This window comes from Periophthalmus magnuspinnatus, chromosome 16, assembly GCF_009829125.3.
Source record: "Periophthalmus magnuspinnatus isolate fPerMag1 chromosome 16, fPerMag1.2.pri, whole genome shotgun sequence".
Taxonomy (NCBI): domain Eukaryota; kingdom Metazoa; phylum Chordata; class Actinopteri; order Gobiiformes; family Gobiidae; genus Periophthalmus; species Periophthalmus magnuspinnatus.
Window position 1 is genome coordinate 25,222,620 of NC_047141.1, and position 20,407 is coordinate 25,243,026.

The 20,407-nt window shown below is 35.7% G+C and overlaps 3 protein-coding genes across 7 annotated transcripts in view; 1 reads left to right on the forward strand and 2 right to left on the reverse strand.

Annotated features, from left to right (window-relative positions):
• Positions 1-1,304, reverse strand: LOC117384233 (uncharacterized). The gene is made up of 6 exons (XM_033981522.2): positions 1,061-1,304; positions 878-967; positions 731-787; positions 499-603; positions 295-411; positions 1-221 (listed from the first exon to the last, which is right to left on the reverse strand). The coding sequence occupies exons 1-6, from the start codon at positions 1,223-1,225 to the stop codon at positions 192-194; spliced, it is 564 nt and encodes a 187-aa protein (XP_033837413.2). The 5' UTR covers positions 1,226-1,304; the 3' UTR covers positions 1-191.
• Positions 356-5,422, forward strand: si:ch211-269k10.4 (uncharacterized protein LOC100150242 homolog). Of its 2 annotated transcripts, none has more exons than XM_055227628.1 (5): positions 356-429; positions 3,278-3,460; positions 3,834-3,953; positions 4,034-4,090; positions 4,178-5,422. In XM_055227628.1, exons 2-5 carry the CDS (start codon positions 3,287-3,289, stop codon positions 4,370-4,372), a joined length of 546 nt encoding a protein of 181 aa, XP_055083603.1. In that variant the 5' UTR covers positions 356-429; positions 3,278-3,286; the 3' UTR covers positions 4,373-5,422. The 2 variants fall into 2 exon arrangements, with proteins under 2 accessions (XP_055083603.1, XP_033836959.1); XM_033981068.2 differs by lacking the exon at positions 356-429 and adding an exon at positions 1,589-1,664.
• The window catches only part of zgc:158766 (uncharacterized protein LOC100009641 homolog), a 27,452-nt gene continuing 9,832 nt past the window's right edge, over positions 2,788-20,407 (reverse strand). The window contains exons 4-24 of one of the 4 annotated variants that reach the window (XM_055227627.1): positions 18,712-18,912; positions 18,094-18,217; positions 17,508-17,601; positions 16,421-16,507; positions 15,741-15,857; positions 15,530-15,628; positions 14,943-15,085; positions 14,521-14,659; positions 14,318-14,440; positions 13,849-14,013; positions 12,384-13,189; positions 11,561-11,810; positions 11,054-11,143; positions 10,248-10,472; positions 9,740-9,910; positions 9,263-9,440; positions 8,764-8,880; positions 8,403-8,675; positions 7,464-7,696; positions 6,681-6,738; positions 2,792-2,854 (exon numbers count right to left, since the gene is read on the reverse strand). In XM_055227627.1, coding sequence (XP_055083602.1) covers positions 6,694-6,738; positions 7,464-7,696; positions 8,403-8,675; positions 8,764-8,880; positions 9,263-9,440; positions 9,740-9,910; positions 10,248-10,472; positions 11,054-11,143; positions 11,561-11,810; positions 12,384-13,189; positions 13,849-14,013; positions 14,318-14,440; positions 14,521-14,659; positions 14,943-15,085; positions 15,530-15,628; positions 15,741-15,857; positions 16,421-16,507; positions 17,508-17,601; positions 18,094-18,217; positions 18,712-18,912 — 3,680 coding nt within the window. In that variant the 3' untranslated portion in view covers positions 2,792-2,854; positions 6,681-6,693. Of the gene's footprint in view, positions 2,855-5,468; positions 5,767-6,680; positions 6,739-7,463; positions 7,697-8,402; positions 8,676-8,763; positions 8,881-9,262; positions 9,441-9,739; positions 9,911-10,247; positions 10,473-11,053; positions 11,144-11,560; positions 11,811-12,383; positions 13,190-13,848; positions 14,014-14,317; positions 14,441-14,520; positions 14,660-14,942; positions 15,086-15,529; positions 15,629-15,740; positions 15,858-16,420; positions 16,508-17,507; positions 17,602-18,093; positions 18,218-18,711; positions 18,913-20,407 lie in introns of those variants that run through there. The other 3 variants (XM_033981064.2, XM_033981066.2, XM_033981067.2) reach the window with 3 other exon arrangements.

A 20,407-nucleotide genomic window follows, 5' to 3' on the forward strand; every position in this document is an offset into this window, starting at 1 on the left:
TATTTAATTTTGTACAAAAAATTATAGAAAAGTGATAGAAAAAGAAATTGGATACTGTCAGTCGTCTCATACGTGTACCAAATTAACTTGCAGATTTTCATGATAAAATTTTTATCATGACATTTTAAGTGTAGCCCTCTAGAGTTGGATTCAATTTACAAAACAATGGAAATACTTTTTTGTCTTTTTCTTTAGTCTCCTTGCTTGAGCAGAATTGTTGGCTGCAGGTAAAAAGATTAAATATGCGTTATAATCTTTTCTTTTTACAGAAGTTGCAGATGTACAAAGTCATACCAGACTGTTGAAGTTGTCCCGGCACACGGCTTTGCTCAACCAGTACATCAGGAAAATGGCTATTATATCTTCCATAAAGAGAAGACCGATGATCAGACCATACACTCCTCTTTGCAACTGTGGAAATTATTGAAGGTAAGTAAAATAAAGACATTATTTAAAAAACATTTCACTGCCTCTTTTAGTACAAGTGTAGCAGTTTACCTCAGATGTGTCAGGGGGATAAGGTATAAACCAAATGAAGTGCAAAGAACAAGCCACAATGGACCAGAGGAAGCTCACAATGTTTAGAAAGAATGACAGCTTTGTCTAAGGAAAAAAAACAAACAAACAATATATAATATGGGTAATTATGGTCGTAACATTTAGTATAAGACATAGTTACTGCAAAACATCATTAAGATAATACATATATTTTTTACTATAATTAACGTACCACCAGCATGTTTGGAAACTGTCCTGCAGCGTATGTGAGCATGCCACAAATTACAAACTAAAAAATGTAAAACATAGTTGATGACAAATAAATGCATTTGCGTAAGACATTCCATTCTATTTTATATGAATTGAAAATTTAATTTACCACAATACTTGGTATGGTGAAGCTCATCATTTTTGTGTTGAAAATGAAACCCAAAGTCAGAAGAAAAATTCCTGTGATGACCTGAGCTGCCTTTAAATATGACAAATTTGTTAATAAAGACAATAGTTGTTTTTTTTTAATTGAAATATATTTTTAAAAATATATTTTTAAAAATGAACCTACTCCAAGAGATTTAGGTTTTCCATTTCGGGCAAAGACCTTGTAGGAATCTTTGAAAACACAGTAGAACTTCTGCGGCATAAGCTCTCCATCTCTGGCGTTTCTGAGATTTCCAATGGGAATAGTAATAACCATTGATTCATCGCACAAAAAGGTTTTCCTCTTCATGGTGAGAAAATGTTGTGAAGCATCTGTCTTTCATGAATAGCAGTTTTCTCACAAATGAGGTTATGAAGGAAGTGACCGGCCACAGCAGTTTGCCTCCACTTTGGTCTCTCTCTCTTCACACATAGAACAAGGCTATGCAAAAACTTTACAATGCCCCCACTTACATGACATACTTAACTATGTAACATTACACAACATAACATCTCACATCTGCAGGTAGGTTAGAATTAAGTGTATATTTATGTGTTGAAAAATGTGTTTCAGAAACATTAATACAAAATAAATAATGATTTGTAGTAATATGATATAAGGGACAGATAAATATGGTCAAGATGGCTGTCAAAGAGGAAGTAAAGGTGTGACATGTTCAACACTACCAAGCAAGAGCTGCATTTTCTAAAGACTGAGGCTGACGAAATTACACAGAAATACAGCTCAGGTAAGACAACGCTTTTATAGTTTGATATGATTTGAATTACTTTTTTATTTGTAAGATAGTTTTCTGAAAATTTGAAAACTCCATACAATAAAACAAGTTTGTGAATGAAATGCCAAACTTTTCAGTATATCAAAAACTGTGAATCTAAACCATTTGAATTCACAAAGAATTTCAGTAAAAGTTAACTTAATGTTGCAAAGTTCTATAATGCTGTACAGTGCATTTGATTCCCATGTTACATAATACATTTATGTTTATAAGTGGAGAGAAATTAGCCAGTAAATGATTTGCCCTCTGCTCCAATTTGAATTTAGGAGTTCAAGGGTTTCAGCTTATGTTATATGGAATATTTTCAGGACTTTTCCCCTATTTTTCCTTTTCTTTTTTTTTTTTTTTTTTTAAATAGAAAATTAGGACCTTTGCCATTGCCATACTGATTAAGAATTTGAAATCAAATATATCATTCTGCAACCCATGGATAGCTAGTTTGTCACTATTAATACAGTTCCACTTAGTTTATAGCCCACAATAACAGTCGCCTTGCAAGGATTTAACAAATTTGTTGATTTAACAAACAGAGCGATTGAAAATCAGACAAGCAAATATTATGCAGTAATTGCATATTGTTGACTTGAATGCAGAATATATATATATATATATATATATATATATATATATATATATATATATATATATATATATATATATATATATATATATATTAGTTTGGACTTACATTCAATGTCATAAGGTTGTTAGCGTGCTATTAGTACTAGATTTATAGTTATATTAGGTATGCATGAGCAAAATATGGAAAACTAGTATTTTGAATTCATATCTATATCAAATTCAAGATTCATATGTAAATATCATTTTGGAAAAGAAGCGAGCCAATAAGCATTCAAAGTCAATTTAATTTTCTGTTCAATGTTATAAGGTACCTTAACATTACGCATGGACAATAATGTGCGCTATTGCTGTGTAAAATACATAAAACTCATCTACATTATAAACGTATGAAGTGTGTGAGGTAAATGTACAAATTGTTGAAGTACCAAAAGTAGCATTGCCAGTGTCAAATTTACAAAGTAACAGAGACATCTAAAAACATCTGTTGTTGAAACCTCAGTGGACCACTTTTCACAATGACGTCACTCGACCAATGGACTTTCACCACAGGCACTTCACAGCTGCAATGAGAGAAAGACAAATAATAAGCATGGCTGTAAAAGCTATTCAATTAGTAATGTTTTATATAAAATACAGACACATTTACTTAATACAACGAGGCACAACCAATTGGTCATAAGGTGGTCAAAATGACTTCACAAAATAGAAATCTGCCTAGATGTAATAATGACCCTAATGAAACATTAAAGAGGTTAAATAACAGAACCCATCACTAACCCATTACTAATTATGTTGCTTTAACAATATTTAAAGTAAATTAACATATCATTATCATATTAAATGACTGCATATAACTAAATCAATAGCAGCAGGCAGTTATCCCTTTACTAGTAATTATCTAATCTTTTCTTTTATTCTTTCTACCCTATGATCCCAAACTGTGAATATAAGTCCATCAATATTTCCTCTGATATGTCCCTCAGACCTTCACCATGGCCCATGCTGATGTGGACCTGAGCATTGATACGATGGAGGAGCTGCCGCTGAGGAGCGGGGTGAGGAAGAGAGAGACGGAGATCACCAAACAGTATCAGGCCACCGACCTCCTCCCAAACACCAAGCCTCCGCTCCACGACCTGCTTCAAAAACAACCAGCCGTCTTTGGAGTAAGAAAAAATGTTATGCAGAATTTGTAAATCACACCGTCTAACTTTTTAGCCCAATAATAGAAATAAAAACATGTGAACATACGTCCTTACTTTGAGCTGGCTCTCCACAAAACTGAGTCTTATTTGGCCTGCACAGTATGACATAAACCTTATCTAATTTAATGGGTAATTTTCCAAAGTATGGTTTTAACTTTATATTTCCATAGAAACATGCAGAAGATGTAATCAGAAAAGTTAAGTTACAGTAGTATTGGTATTCATCCTTGATTTGAATCCTCTATCCTCTATTTGAATCCTCCTCTATCTCTTTGCAATAGTAAACAAAGGTAGATTGGAAACATGTTAAAGTTTATTGTGTTTTTTGGTTCAGTCTCTGCAGGTGGTGAGTGGTATTCTGAGTGTTGGAGTAGGAATCCTCTTTGCTGTGACACAGCACATCGGCAGTTCATTCTGCTCTTTGTTCAGAGTTTCTCAACTGACTGGAACTCTTGTATGTAAATGTTATCTCTTAAAAATGTGTCAATTTTAGCTGACACAAATTATGTCTAAAAGCCACACTGTCTTTTTCAGTTCATAATTGCTGGCCTTGTTTCAAATATGTTGTTCAAATACCCTGAGTTACTTCTGGTATGTAATGCATATAAAATAATCAAACTTAATATGTTTTATATTTTTCATAATATTTCTTTTTCTTCTTCTTTTTTTTTTTTAAAGATTTCCCTTATGGTCAACTGTGGCTGCCTGTTAGTTGCTGTTGTTGCAGCATCTTTGATTATTGTAGATTTAAGCTTCTCTAAGTTGGCAGATGAAGAATATTTCAAGGCACAAGATTATAACAATTATACTCAAAATCAACTAAAAGATTTGTCATTAAAATATATTTGTATTTTTCCAGATGGAGGTATTTGAGCTGTGCATTGTGGGGCTCGGGTCTTGCCTCTCAGTCATCCTGTGCATCTTGTTTGTCAAAGAAAAGCGAAGAGTTACACCATGAATTTGTTCATTTGTTTATCTTATCTATAATATTTTTTGCATAAGGTGTTTTTGTTCTTTTGCCTACATTACATGACTACACAGCCACTGTCAGCATAACAACTGAACTACTATACATACATATTAGAACCAGATATACCTGCATTTGTAACCCCACAATTATAAAATAAAGATACTAGTAGCTGTAATACCACAAAGTAGTGTTAGTAGTGCCGTGCAATATATACTGGGTACATGTACATCATGAACAGTAAAAATTCCTTTTAATCCTCTTTCCATCTTTGACATTTTCTTTCATTTTTGTCCTTGCTGCATTGGTTTGCATTTTCTTTGGCACAATTTTAACTGTCAACATCTACAAGGTGTGAACGATGAGAAAGAACTTGGATTACTCTGATCAGATTAACCTGTACTTTCCAGAAATCAGATTTTTGGTGTGCATATAAACATAACCAGTCTCATATCTTAAATATATGAAAACAGTTTGAATATGTTATTGGTCATATGTCTTTTATTTAATATATTGTTGTGCAGTTTCAGTTCTGTTTCCTCAGCTCTGTTGCCTGCATTAATAGTTAGCCTATGTGGCTTTTTGTCTGAGAGCATAAAGCATGTGGTGAGAAATGTCAATTCCTACAATGTGAAGGTAAAAACCACAGGGCCCCTGTGCTCATCTCACAGAGCGTGGTGTGTTGCTTGGTGTGAGTTTGTGGTTTTAGACTTCTGCTTCTACCTGGCAGCATTATCATGTCAAAATATCTGTCTATCCTGCTAACACGCATAATGCTTTATATTCTTTTGATGCAATTGTTGTTCACTGATATAGTAAGTATATAGTAAGTGTACATGAGCAAAGTATGGAAAGCTCTACTTACAGAAGAAGTGAGAAAAATGAATTGAAACCAATCACCAGTTCAACAAATTATACCTTAGCAAAATCAACCTAAACCTGTCAAAACTAGACAAGATTCATATGTAAATATCGTTTTGGAAAAGAAGCAAGCCAATAAGCATTCAAAGTCAATTTAATTTTCTGTACAATGTTATAAGACCATACCTTAACATTAAACATGGACAGTCAACAATGTGTGCTATTGCTGTGTAAAATACATAAAACTCATCTACATTATAAACAAATGAAATGTGTGAGGTAAATGTACAAATTGCTGAAGTACCAAAAGTAGCATTGCCAGTGTCAAATTTACAAAGTAACAGAGACATCTAAAAACATCTGTTGAAATCTTAGTGGACCACTTTTCTCAATGACGTCACTTCACCAATGGACTGGACTCACCACAGGCACTTCACAGCTGCAATGAGAGAAAGACAAATAATTTGCATGGTTGTAAAATTATATACAATTAGTAGTGTTTTATATATGTTTTATATAAAATACAGACACATTTACTTAATATAACGAGGCACAACCAATTGGTCATAAGGTGGTCAAAATGATGTCACAAAATAACCCTAAATAAATTAAACTCTTTTAAGAAACATAAAGAGGACAAATATTTAAGTTGCAACATCACTGGGCCAAAATGGCAAACAGCAAAAAAATAGATCAAAAATATAATAATATGTGGTTTTGACTGCAAATGCAAATTTTTCTCATGAATTATACATACACATGAGTTAAATTACAAAACACATTCACAGAATATCAAACATGCAAAAATGTAGGTCAATCAAACATGCTGTCAACACTGGCAAAATGAATGCTGTTTTCAAATGGATGCATAGAAGAATGTATAGAAGAAAGAAAATCCCCCAAACCAGAAGTCCACAAACCAAAACCAAACATAGTCGTTAGGGCTGAAGAATTTTGGAAAAAGTATATCATTGCAGTTACATTTGTGTAATATTAAAAAAATCAAGATACCTTTATGCACATTTTTTTTGTGTAGCAGCATTAACCCTTGAGAGAATAATGAAATATGTAAAAGCCACATACAATTGAGAACTCCATGGTTAACAGTTTTTACACAGAATAGGACCCCGTGGAGACAGCATATACAGATCTCTGGAGATTATAATATATTACCATAAAAACAGTCTTTGCAAATTGCCAATTGTGACCATTCAAATTGTGATGAAGTAAATTTCAGTTCTACTTTCAGCCCTAGTAGACGAGCAGCCAGGGAACAAGCACAAGAGAGCATTTCCACACAGATTAGTATTCAGGCCAGCGGACATGCCCAACGTGGGGACAGTGGTTACTTACTGAGCTAAAAGTGTCAGACCATGGTAGAGAGGCTCAGTGCTATATGAGCCGCTTTGCTCTGGTGAAGACACAACAGTAGACAGACGGTGAGCTAACCAACTAGTCTTAAAATGACTGTATACTGTATGTGAACCTGAAATATCACTCGTCTAATTATATTTCATGTTGATGTAGTTCACTTTCATTTCCAGATACCAGTTTAATTATTACTTTATGTTCTTTTGATTTGTTATTAGTTCTGTATTTTATGTAATATGTATGTAGGTTTGTAAGCTAAGTTTATTTTAAAAATGTGAGTAATAGTGTACATGAATGTTTTTTGTCACATCTCATTTTCAAACTTCAAATACTGATGCAGGCATGTAGTATGTATGTATGTAAACGCTACATAATTTTAGTGCAAACGAATGTAGTTAGAAAATTCCAGCTCTTAAGTACAATATGGACGACTAACACTGCTGTGCAATAGAAAATTATGATGAAGGATGAATAAAATGGTTGGCTGTGAATGTTGTAAAGTTTTGCAAATAGTCTGCAAATCCGTTTTAAAGTTTTAAATTGATCATATAATTTATAAATATAAAAAGTCCAGTGGGTACACATAAAAAGCCATGAATAAAACCATAACATTATGTCTTTTATATGTGTTCTTAACTATAAAATCTGTCTACATGTATATATTAATGGTATTTATTATATAAATATATACCCTCCCTCTAAAATCCATCAATATATTATTATGTGCAAAGTTCTGACAATGGTTCATTTCATAAAGAGACTTACTGCTGTGATGAAGTTAGTGCTTGGGGGTTGTAGATCCTCATCTTTCTGAAATATGGAGGGAGAGCTGACAGAGGAGGGAGGAGTGGAGGGGCTGAGGAAGGAGGACGACTCACTGGTATTGTTATTGTAAGAGTCTAGGGCCAGGCTGGAGGGTCCCAGTAGAGTTAGTGTACTCAGACCAGATGCACTGTCACTAGACGTGCACTGAGAGGACGTTTCTGAGTTCTCTGTGACTGAAACAAATAAATAAATAACATTACACTTAACAAGACTTAAAATGATAAAACGACAAAAATGTGTGGGATTTAAATATGTTAAGTTCATGTGACATGATAATGATAATGATCTCAACTGCCCTTGTTTTAAAACGAAGATGGATAGCATCTCAGCATTGTGTGGTAGAATGCACCTTTGAACTTTTAGATTGCAGTTTGACCTGGTTTATGTAGCGTCTCTATGTTATTACTGGGTCTATCTACCAGGTGGCAGAAAAGCTACCGTCTTTTAAAAAGAGGTAGTAAAATTCAATCACCAAGATGCACCGTAATTATTATTAGTTTTAAGCCATACAGTTTGTGGATTAAGATTTTAGGTCTCCAATATTATCATTTATAATGTGATCACCACCATACACTCACCAACCAATTTGTTTTGCTAAATGTTAAGAGAAACAATATGATGATATTTTATTTGGTCTTGGTCAATCCTGCAACTAACTGAGGCTATTCTATGTGTACAATGTGTCAACAAAAAATGCTGAAGCTGAAACCACTGCGCTCAATGATGGCCTCTAGTGGTAGTTTAAGATCAGTGCATGCACGCATCCAAAATTACAACATTGGCCATCCACTATGGATAAGTTACCCAAACATGAAAGTTGAACACAAATAAATTTAAGGTAATAAACTGGTAATATTGTTGTTATGACATGCTACTTACTCATGGAGGGCTGGCTGCCAGTGTCTTGCTCTAGCTCATCTTCCTCTATGCAGTCGTAGGGCCACTGTCCGAAGGGAGAGACACTGGACATGGGGTGGGTATGTGGGTGGGAGGGGGACGTGTACATGTGCAGGTTTAGAGGCCCCAAAAGAGAAGAGGAGGAATGGCTACTGGAGGAAGAAGTACTACTGTTGGATATGGTTGAATGAGGTCGCTTCACTGAGGAGGAATACTCAAATAAAGGCACCGCTATAGAGGCTCGCGTCCTGGACTCTATTTGAAAAACATTTAAAATATTAGTAGGTGATAAACAGAAATAATGAGTTAAAAATGTAGAAAATGAGAACCAAACTTGACTGACCTGACCCTTTCATGATGTAGTCAATAGCTCTGTCACTGATGGCTGCGTCACTTGGTTTGATGTCCATAAAAGGTTTGCTTCCAATCCCCATGGAAACCATCTCCTGCATGCGTAACTCTGTTATACAAAAATGTTTAAATGTTTAGAATATGAACTTTGAGCAATACTGTACATTCAGTCACAACCACACATGTGTAATGTGTATATAGTATTTTTCTGATACATTGTGTTGTTGTGTTGGGTATAAGGCCTATGTTTTTTCACTTTCTAACATTAACATTTTATCCACTTAGTTGTGTTTTAATAGCTACCTTAACATTATGAGATTCAATAGATAGATTAACTGTATTAATCCTGAAGAAATTTTAAGTTGTCAACTGCTCTCACAGTCATCAGCACAAAAAAAAAATAGCTATAATGAAAAACAAAATCAATTACGTTCTCTTATCTTATCTCTGCACTAAATTACAATGGTGCATTGAATATTCCATTATCATACCTCTGTTCCTCAGAGCTTGTCTCCACAGGATTTTGCCGATGATGGCGGTCCACACGGCTTTGACCTCAGCCGAACTGGCCTGGAGTATGAACGTGTCCTGTGATTTCCTCCGTCTGAACCAAATCTCAAAACGCAGCCCACTGTCGCCTACATTCTCTGTCATACCTATTTCTGCTGTCTGATATAAAAAAAACAAAAAAACAAAAAAAAAACATGTAACAAAAATGTCACTTTTTCAACAGTTAAAACATGTAAATGAAAGTCCACTTTGAGGGGGCAAGGCCTCTCAAGTCAATGGATCAGTTTCTATTATCAAGCCATTTTAAAGCCATTGTAGATCAGTATTGTGGTTTACAATTAACAAAATGTAACATCATAATCTACATATGTTACATACATAGTTTAATACTTAATACATGAAAAAAGTACAATATGTCTTCTTTATATAAAGCTAGCCCATGTCATCACACTGATTACCTTATAGGACTGTTTGTAAATGTAGATGTCATATCCTCCCTCGATCTTTTTGGTCTTACTGAAGAGGATGAGGTCTTCAAACAAGAAGACGTGCCTTAGGTATTTCCTGCGTCCACACCACACAATGAACTCATCCTGACAGCGCAGTTGACCTTGCTCCTTCAGGTTAACCTAAAAACAAAGTAATTTACCTGCGTCAGAGTCAGATGTAGAGCTCATTTCATAGCACTATTTACATAACATTGTACAAGATGGCCTCTCCTTCAAAACCATGTTGTACTGTAATGTAATCAAGTGAAGTGGTGGGCTAATTGTCTAAAAAGATCTATACTATTATTATTAAAGTAGTCGACTAGCCAGACAATTGGACTCGTCAATGAGCACAGTATTTGCACTTTATGAATTGCACAAATACTTAGTTCAATTCATAAAGTGTTATAATAAGTCATGCTTTTTCTGATTAATTAATGCAGCCCTATATTACAACAGAGCCCTTTTTTGCACTTACGTCACAGCCTCTGATAGCGTCCATTGCCAGGAGGTCGTTGCCATGGCGAAGCTGAAATTTGACCATCTCCTCTGCAGTTCGGAGGTCGCTCAGCTCCTGCTCCTGGGACTGGCTGCACTCCTTTATCAAGTCCTTCAGTAGGAGTGCATATTTACTCATTCTCTGGATAGGCTTCAACAAATAAGATGCCAAGTCCATCTTATCCCCAAGCTCCATCTGCTTGTTCTGTGAAAAAGAAACAATATTGAATATAAAAGTTGTTTCACAGCTCCTTTGTTTACTTTATATATATATATATTTTTCTTATTACTCAAATGCACATATTAATCATATCTTGCAAATAAAGTGTTTTATGTTCAATCCCAGCCACTATAGTAATGACTTGTTTTTTTAATTTTGTAATATTAGTAAATTATAAATACAACTGCAATGTGAACTGTTAAAGGTCAGTAGCTCAGTTAGTGACCAGCTGAGTGATGTTCAACAATTACAGTTGGGCAAAGCATATTTTATGACAAGTTCATAAAGGGTCAGGCTGAGTTCATACTTGAAAATTGAAATTAGGACTAAACCAGGACTAAACCAGCACTAAACCAGGACTAAACCAGGACTAAACCAGGACTAAACCAGGACTAAACCAGGACTAAACCAGGACTAAACCAGGGCTAAACGAACTAAACCAGAAATGAAACAGGACCAAACTATACAAGTGTGACCACAGTGTATATCTTGGCAGATCATATATTTTCTGTTATATCCCTTTTGTAAACACAGAGCCATGGAGGAATGTGAGGGTGCAGACGCACCTTAAAGAACTCATTGCCATGGCTGCAGAGTAAGGCGTCGGACTGAGGCTTGTTCTTGCTGTATAGTGCATACATACCAAACTGATCCTCCTGCACACATAAGAAAAACACAAGAATAACAAGTTACAACACTGACAATGGCAAAAATATATCAGCTGACATTTGAAGAATGCTTAACAAACACTCCACATCTTGTCACTAGTGCTTTTTTAAAATTGCTGACTAAACACTTGAGAAGTGTTTGTAAAGTACTGTATTGCTAATTCAACAGACAAAAATGGTTACTACAGAAAGAGGAGTTGTATTTATTTATTGTTAATTTAATGATTTTGGCCATCTGTGACTAAAGATTTATGATCATAGGGAAAATCTTGAAAACCTTTGCTGCCTTAAGGGGTATTTGTCCTGCACATTAAGTGTGAAGAGAATAATTCATGACTTCAGTGTAGTACTTTGAGGGACTTGTAAAGCTTATAAAGGAAATGATTATTACTGTTTATATCTCACATGTCTGAGAAAGCAGCTACTGATAGAGAGAGGCGAGTGGGCGCAGGACTCCAGTTCCTTCAGGAAGTACTGGCTGTGGAAGTCCCAGAGTTTCTCAACGTTCCCAAAGATGATGGAGCGTTTCCCTCTAAGGTCCTGAGGAAGATCGATGCGCTCCATCTCCGGGAAATAGTGTTCAATGATGTAACTGAGGGAACGAACGTACTCCCGCTCCGTAGAGATCATCTCGTCCATTATGTGCTGCACTTTACTGTGAAAGATAAGTTAATTAATATACAATATATATAAGTTAATTAATATAGAGAACAGTCACATATCTAAAGTTGCTGGTAAACCATTTCCATCTAAGGACAACAATTCACAAATATATCTGTATATTTGGAGGGGATATCCAGATGACACCTCCCATCTCTGCTTCCATCACATCAAAAAAGTTGTCAAAATCACCTCTGACCCCACACATCACCTGTTGATGCTTTCTAAATTTGCTGTACCACATGCACTTTCCACAAAAAGTTTTTTTATGTTCTAGGGTTGTCAAAAATCGATATTAACATACAAATTTAGTATCGTATTAAGTATAGTATCAAAACTAGACAGTAGTTTTCTGAATAGTTTTTGAATGGTCTTGATCTAAATTAAAACTAGTATATATGACATGTTAATATTAAAAAATTATTTTTATTTTTCCAAAAAAATTACATTCTATTGTGTACCTCCAAATGATATTGAGTACTGAGTTTTTTTTCTTAATATAGAAATTAAACAACACTACATAATATAAAATAAATCTCTTGAACTAATCTTCAAATGTGCTTCTTACCCGCTCTGTTTCTTGTCGTCTCCCTCGGTGGTGTGCAGCCTGGTGGGAGTGGACATGCTCCGACTGCGTCCTAATGCAGGGCTCGCCACATCCGGCCGCTGCAGCTTCTTCTCTGCGGACACATTATTGGCTACCTCCAGTCCCTTAATGTACACCCCTGTATATCCATGTACATGACTAGCATCTGAGTGACCATTGTCCCTGGGAGTCAGCTCAAAACTCAACGTCTTCTTCATCATCTTCTTCATTGGTTGTTTGTGTGGGCGGGATTTAGCTGAATAAACTGGTTCAGAGTGGCAGGAAATTGAATCGAAAGTGCAATCGCTGTCTGTGTCGTCAAACATGGATGTACTAAGTTTTCTTTCACTATCGGGGAAGTTAAAATGTGCTGAAACTGAGATAGCAGGGCTGGAGAAGGGTTCAACTGAATGTGATTTGTCGTCACAAGGCAGTGGAGGAGGTAACAGTAAACGTCCTTTAGTTTTGTGCTGGTCGGACGAAGTAAATTTGGAAGAATCCATAACTGAGGAGTCCGAAGTGGCTGTAACTCGTGATAGTGTTTCTTCTAGTTGTTGTTTGGTCAGCTGACATTTGTGCCACAAGCAGTTCCACTTTTCCACCTGCTGGGGGCTCTCCAAAGACAGGACCATGTGGTTGAGAGTGCTGAAGTTGTCAGAGGAAAACTTGGAGGCTTCGGTGCAATAATCCTGCAGAGTCTGGTGCACACACGGAGAAACAGAGATATTCCCACTGTCCAGGCTCAGCTGATGGAAGTAGTCCTGGCAGTGATCCATCCACTGATTGGCCTAAATTATACGAATGAGATAAGAGATAAGATATGATATAACTTTATTGACATCAAAGTGTAGAAATTCACTTGTCATGACAGCTCAGTACACAATTAAGTCCAAGATACTGAAGACAGTAATGGAAAAATATTTGTAATAGTCCCTCATTCTACATAATCGTGTAATGATGCGATATTTTGTGTTTACCTCAGAGCTGACTTTTGTTGTTATGTGTTGTTGTTAATGTCACTGCTTTTGTATGTGACTTGGTTGCTATGCCAACAAGGTGACGTGAGGGTTTTATTCTAGTGAGCTGAGACTGTTGTTGTTTTTCTCTTCTTTTGGCATGAGTTACACCCTACATTTTGGCGTTGTGTTCAGAATTTCACCGTGTTTTGTAACCTTGTATTTTTTTTTCTCCCAAGGTATCATCTCATTTGATATAGTATCTTTATTTTATTTGTTCAAAGCTAATTTTTGTGTATTTTTAATTTCTACAACTGTTCTTTTCAGCAACACTAAAACTGTCCCATTTGAAGGACAGATAAAATGTATAGTAAATAATAGGACAGGGAACCTTAATCAACAAGGTTTAAAACTATAAGGTAATTAAAACATAAATTATATCAACGATTACAAGAATTATATGTAAATTTGTCAGTCTGAAAAGTTCGTACCGAGTCATAGAACTCATAGAGGTTGGTGAGTATGTCCAGCTGATTTTTCCTCCTCTCCACTCGGTTTAAGATGAAGCCCAGATGCTGCTTAAAGTCGGTAAGAACTGAACCAGGAAGTAACTGCGGAGCCTCCTTCACGAGCTGCAGACCGAGTCTCTGCTGGTGCTGAGAACACAAACAGTATATTATGGTAAGTATAATCAAGCAAAGTGCATTATCAAAGGCATTAATAATATTAGAATATCCATGTGGGGCTGTGCAATTAATCCAGTTTTAATCAAGATTCAGTCATTTCACTCTTTTTAGTCGAGATGTCCACAACCAATCCTCTGTCAGTAAAAGCTTGTAGTTTAAATGGCAATTGTGAAAAGTCTGTCTTGTTTATGTTCAGGAACTTAATATCGGAAGCCATTTTATTCCTTTTAAGAGCATAAAATTGCCCACGACAATATTCATGTATAAGCCTTACCACAGACTCTGCCGCAAAGCGCTCTAGAGCTTCTTTCATCTCTTTGATTTTACTCAGACTCAAAGTTTGTGAGTCTAAAGATGTGAGGTTCTTCTCTCCTTCTACACTGAACCACATTTTAATCTGAAAAACAAAGTCATCAATCAGTACATACGATCTTTAATGTCTATTTGATAATATGAACAAAACTGACAACATGATACCTGGTTTGTCTGCTCCTCAAACTTGCACACATCTAACACACTCTCCAGCTGCTTCTGAGCCTTGTTGGACAGGATCACTAGTTTATGGACCTCTTCGTCTACTTGGTTGTACAGTGTGTTCAGCATCTCAATTGTTTCCCTAACAACAAATGTAACAGTTAGACCAGATTACTATTAGGCCTGTCAATACTAATAGGCTTGATACTCGTAATAGCCATTTCAATGTCACAGTGATAGTTAAAAAAAGCTATTTATTAAGACAACAGAATCAAATTTTGAACACTAAATAACAGTACTTGCTTTATGTTAACATATAAATACTCTTAACTGTTCAGGAAAGGCCAAATTAGGTCCTTATGTGATTTAAAAAAAATATATATATTGATACTTGTTCTACTCTTCATTCATTTATGGTGTCGTACCTGTAGTTTTCATTGTCACAAACTTCTTCCTTTTTGATGCGTGCGAGGACAGTGCCCCCCTCAAGACGTAGCCGGTTCAGACGTGCGTCGTCTAAAACACATTTCATCAGCTGTTTCTGCCTGTCCATCACTTCAGACACCTCCTACAAGAGAAATAAAAGGACTATATCTCTATCAAATCTCACAACAGACGAGTGCCTTATGTTTAAATTTCACAACATAAGACAATTACAATATATATACATCAAATCTCATAAAGAGCGAAAAATTACTATGGATGATATATATTTTAAAAGCAATTTCTACACGGAAATTCCATAATGTTGACCCTGATATTTTTTTTTGCGCTGCTGTTGCTGTATTGGGCTGTTGTGGTTGAGAAAGAGCTGAGTTAAAAGGAAATAATATCATATGAATGCAGTGTAACTTATTGTCTACGTTCACTTGAATTAACTAAACCGTAACGCTGGCCCATACAAGTAGCTTTCAACACATTACTCCAACTCATGCCTGAAGCAATAGAAAAGCAGCCAGTGAATAGCTACTGTCTGTCAGTGGAGACATATAAATAAGGGGGCAAAACGAACCTTAGACGTCTTTAGGCTACTGTTGTTGCCGAGCATGCTGATGGACTGTTGAAGTGAAGAGATGGCGGCATTACAACTGCTGACAAACGGTTCAATTTTCTGCCAAAACAAAAACACAGAAAAATAGATGTTTACATATAAATTAGGCAACATTGGTAGACATCCATTGCACCATTACACAACGTACATTCCAGCCTTAGCTTGGCTTTACCTGTCTGAAGCTGATCCAGTGGTTGTGGTCGTAAGCGAAGCTACCATCAAGGTCTCGTGTGAGCTGAGTTTGGTCAATGTACTTTTGCAAGGTCTTCAATGATGAAAACACCTCAGTCTGAAAAAGAAAATAACAGTGTAATCACTTGAGTGTCTGTTGTAATTTGCATATAAATATTTCATAAACATGACCTATCTTTGTCCTTACATATGAAGTAGATGTGATCAAATATGTTTTTACATATGTTGATCTATTCACTATGAAAAAATAAGTCAATTCAATCAGAAAGCTGAATTTCAGCTCAAGGGTATTATGTACAACACACTACTTTGAGGTTAACGCATGACCTTTTTGTGTCCCAATATGAGATAAAATGTTCAAATATTATAACTTATAATGTTATTAAAATATTTTTGTGTATTTCAAGCCAATTATCCAATGAGAAGGCTGAACAAGGGTATGCTAATTGGCTAAAAGGCTAAAACTACCTTTGTTTGTGCTGCTAATAACATCCCAGGTTAAGTTGTGATTATAGCAATTTTTTTGTAAACTAAAAGAGCAAATGCTAAATAGATTAATTTGAACATGTAACTTTTACAAACAAGGAATGTGTTACCCTGAGGTTGTGACAAAACACAAGTTTGTTTATTTACTGTTGCCATATATAACTTTGGTATTACCTGTACAGCAAAGTCTCTCTCTGGCTTGGCTGCTGTCTCCTTGTCCACCAGTAAAAGGACTATATAAAGTGCATTTGGTATTAACATCTGCAAAAGAAATAATGGATATAACAATGACAATGCATTCTTCTAATGACACAAATATGTTGACAGAGATTTGAGGAGCTAAACCAAATCTAAATTAGAGGCACATTTATAGTGTGTTTTGTGGTCTCCAGAATAATCCTCTTTACATCAGAGAACAACTAATCACTGGGACATGATGATACGTCTCGTGTAAGTCAACTGCAGCCAACACGCCCTCGCGGTGAGGTTAAAAACAGACAAGTAAGCACAAGCTCGTCCGCAGTAGCCCTCAAGCTAGACTTTTCAAAAAAATGTCTCAGAGCCACAGTCACTACAAATGTAAGGTGTGTCTCTTCAAATGTGCCTTCAAAGGGAGACATAAACATGATGAAATATGTAAAGTATGCATTAAAACAGTGTTTCCCAACCAGAGGTAAATGGACTTAAAGTGGTAACTGAGCACTTTACTGGGGTACTTGTAAATTTATTTGCTGGATAATTAAGTTTTTAAATAATTCATTTTAAACTATTGACATTTAGAAAGACTTTTTTGAGTGTGTGCCTGCATGAAGATGCTTTGACTGTAATGTTCCACAGTATATAATATCAAACCTGTCTATTTTCATGGAGACAAGCATGCTATAATAAACATTTATATGGAGTCAATCCCACTCTCAGTATTTTTTAGCAATATAAACATCTGTAAATGAAATATATAACACTTCCATTGAGACATGCAGATAGTGTAGCCTCTTATCAAAAAAGCACCTTTTAAATCTGAGTCTACATTAATTGATTTGAATTCAATCTGTGCAGACAAATGATCTATAGCTAAATTGTCAGTTTAAGATATTTATATTCTGTTCTGGTCTATTGCTTTTAATGTGTGGTACCCTAGAACATCTAAAAGGGGGTTACACAGGCCAAATAAGGTTGTGAAACAAAGAGCCGTGGTAATACAGTCTATATAAGTGTATGGGCGTGATGCAGTGTAATTACATATTTTCCACTGGTGGCTTACCTGTAATTCAGACAGAGATGACAACAGAGCTGTGCTGGGCTGCTGTCTCCTGCCATCTACCACAACGGTCAAGCCTTGGTCCCTCCTCTCTTTTCTAAAAACAGAGGAGTAACAGTGAACACAGGGTTCAATTACATGTTTGAGAAGAAAGGAGTTATAGAGCAATTTCAACAATACAGCGTAAATGTATTGTTAAGAAAACTGAAAAGTTCACTTTTGTAAAATCTGAGAAATACAGGTTAGGGTTAAATCAAGATAAATAACTATACACTACAATACACTTGAATAACCAATCTAACTAGAATATTAAACATACTTTGGATAGAGGTAAGACCCAAAAAGGCATGAAGATAATAAAATGATGTACTGTACAAGTAGAATAAAACAATATAAGGCTTCAAATAATTTCAAAACGATAACGTAACATAACTTCAAAATGTTACGATTTCTTGATAGTTTTAAATATTTTGGTTTATCGTATGTATCTTTCTGTACGTTGGTTTATATTTCAAAAAAATCTAGATAATGTGCTACTCTCATTTCTGTACTTTCCCACATACTAACTAGCCCCATATTACAGCCTTACCTCAGAGTGGAGTGGTAGTAGCCCAGCAGACAGATGACGTCACAGGCTCTGCAGCTCTCAGCCCCCCAAACCTGTGCTCTGGTGCACACCTGCAGCACGGCCCGTCCACCTCGGTCCTGGTTTCCTGGAACATGAAGGGTCAATGGAGGGTCAGTGCCAAACTCAGGAAAACTACACACAAATCACAAAATAGTTCAGAAGTTCAAAGTTTCAAAAACATAGATAATAGTCATTGTCTCCACATAAATATATAATATTAATCTTTATTTGTGTAGTTTTGTCTTCTTTCCATTATCCCATCTCAAATATATGACTACTTCACTATATGTTTGACATTTAAAATTTTCTTTTTAAAAAATTAGTCTTAAAAGTTACGCCACTTAGAAAAAACAATTTTTAATTCGTAATTTTTCAAAATCTTTGAAACTGTCAACTTTAAGACACACTGAATGACTAATTTTACATGGGGAAGAAGTGGCTCTAGTGGAAACTGTTGTTGTGTCCTTAGGCAAGTTGCTTCACTCACCATGTCTACTCTGCAGTATGAATGTGGGGTGTTCGTGTGAGTGTTGGTTGGAAAGTTGTCTTGAAAATCATAATTTTTGCAGTGTGGTTCACCTGGTAGTGTGATGGCCCCAGACATGAGCAGTTCCTGGTTGACCTCTGACGCTGACGTGGGCAGGGTGATGTTTTCAACAGGTGCAGTGCCTGATGTGGAGGACAGTCTGACTACCGACGCGTTTGATGGAGATTTGGGACCCACTGCCTCCTCCACACTGAGCTTGCGCCTTCTGCTTTCACTGTTACCTTCATGTTGTGCTGTTGACACAATGCATATACATTACACAGCTATTCATAGAAAATAGGGGTTGTTTTTAGAACAAGGGATAAAAACAAGGAATGATTAGTGGTGGCTAGAGTGTAGTTACAAAACCTTGAGTCATGGGTGAGACCAGGTGGAGTCTGGGTGAGTCACATACACCTTTTTGCTTTTCTAAAACACTCAACTTTTTTCATTTTATCTTTAGGAAAACAAAACCCCGTAAAATTGGGCATTATCACTACATTGGGAGATCTGTGTAAGAGATCTAATTAAGCTAGAACAAAAGCATGTTTTTCATATTGGTTCATGTTTGTTACACTGAAAAAAATTGTCTTCACTGTGAGCAAAAACCCGACTCCTGCTTGTTTCCATGGAAATGTTTTTTCCTTAGGCAATATTATCCCACAGTAGGGCATAAAACATATCTATCTCCATGGAGAATGTTCCAAAGTCTGGTTTCCTTTCCTATTTTCCAAGCAGTCACACAGGGGACGTGCTACCTCCAGAAAGTTACATGATGTACCTTTAAGGTTAAAGTACATTTATTATTTTACATGTTTGTTACAGTCTATAATGTTCTATTTAAGAATGTTTTGATCCTCTATAAAATTGAAAAGTGAATTTGTCTGAATAACTGGTTCAATTAAACTGCATTAAGACAATGTTTTTAAAGTTTAACAAAAGCAAATGCAAACTTAATTTTTGTTCTCACATATTTAGAAATGGTAGATTATTTGACCAGAGATTTGTACAACTATTTAAATTGCTTTATCAGACTTTGCACTGCAGTTAATCGTCACAGCTTTTTTCTCATATCCTGTAGTCCCTTTATAATGGTCATGCAAACGTCAAGGAAGTCTAAGGTTGATGCTATCTGCTTCTTAAGAACAAAAGCATTTAACAACATACAGTCAAGTACTCTTTTCCTATTGAGTTAAAAGATATTAATTACACCCAATATTATATTTCTTCTGTTACATCATAACACTTTGGTCATTATTTGAATCTGTTTTTATCTTTTTAAATCAGTTGTGTTATAGTGATCAGTCTGACAGTGCTCACTCCTATTGTCTTTTCACAGTTGGTAGTTTCCTGTGTAACTGTGGGGCCAGGCCTGTGAGTGCAGCGTTTCCTAAAGTGCTTTGTTTGAGAGGAAGTGACACAGGTAGAGAACAACCTCCTCTGGATTGTGTTGTGTGTCAATGTGTGTTTTTACTCCACCATGGGACACCTCCAGCTCTCTAAAAGTTTACTCCATCTGCTGAGAAAATAAGGTTTTAGAGACAAGATTTGTAGTAAATAGTGATTTTACACAGTTTCGTATATTTATTTAAGTTGTCAGTAAATGAGTGACCGATTTTTGTTATTTATGTAACTGTGACATGACAAAATGCGAAACCCTGCAGATTTTTTATTTCACAAACTAATATTGTTTTTACCCTTATTCTGTATCTAATATTTTGGTTTTATGGTAACCATTGTCCTCATTTT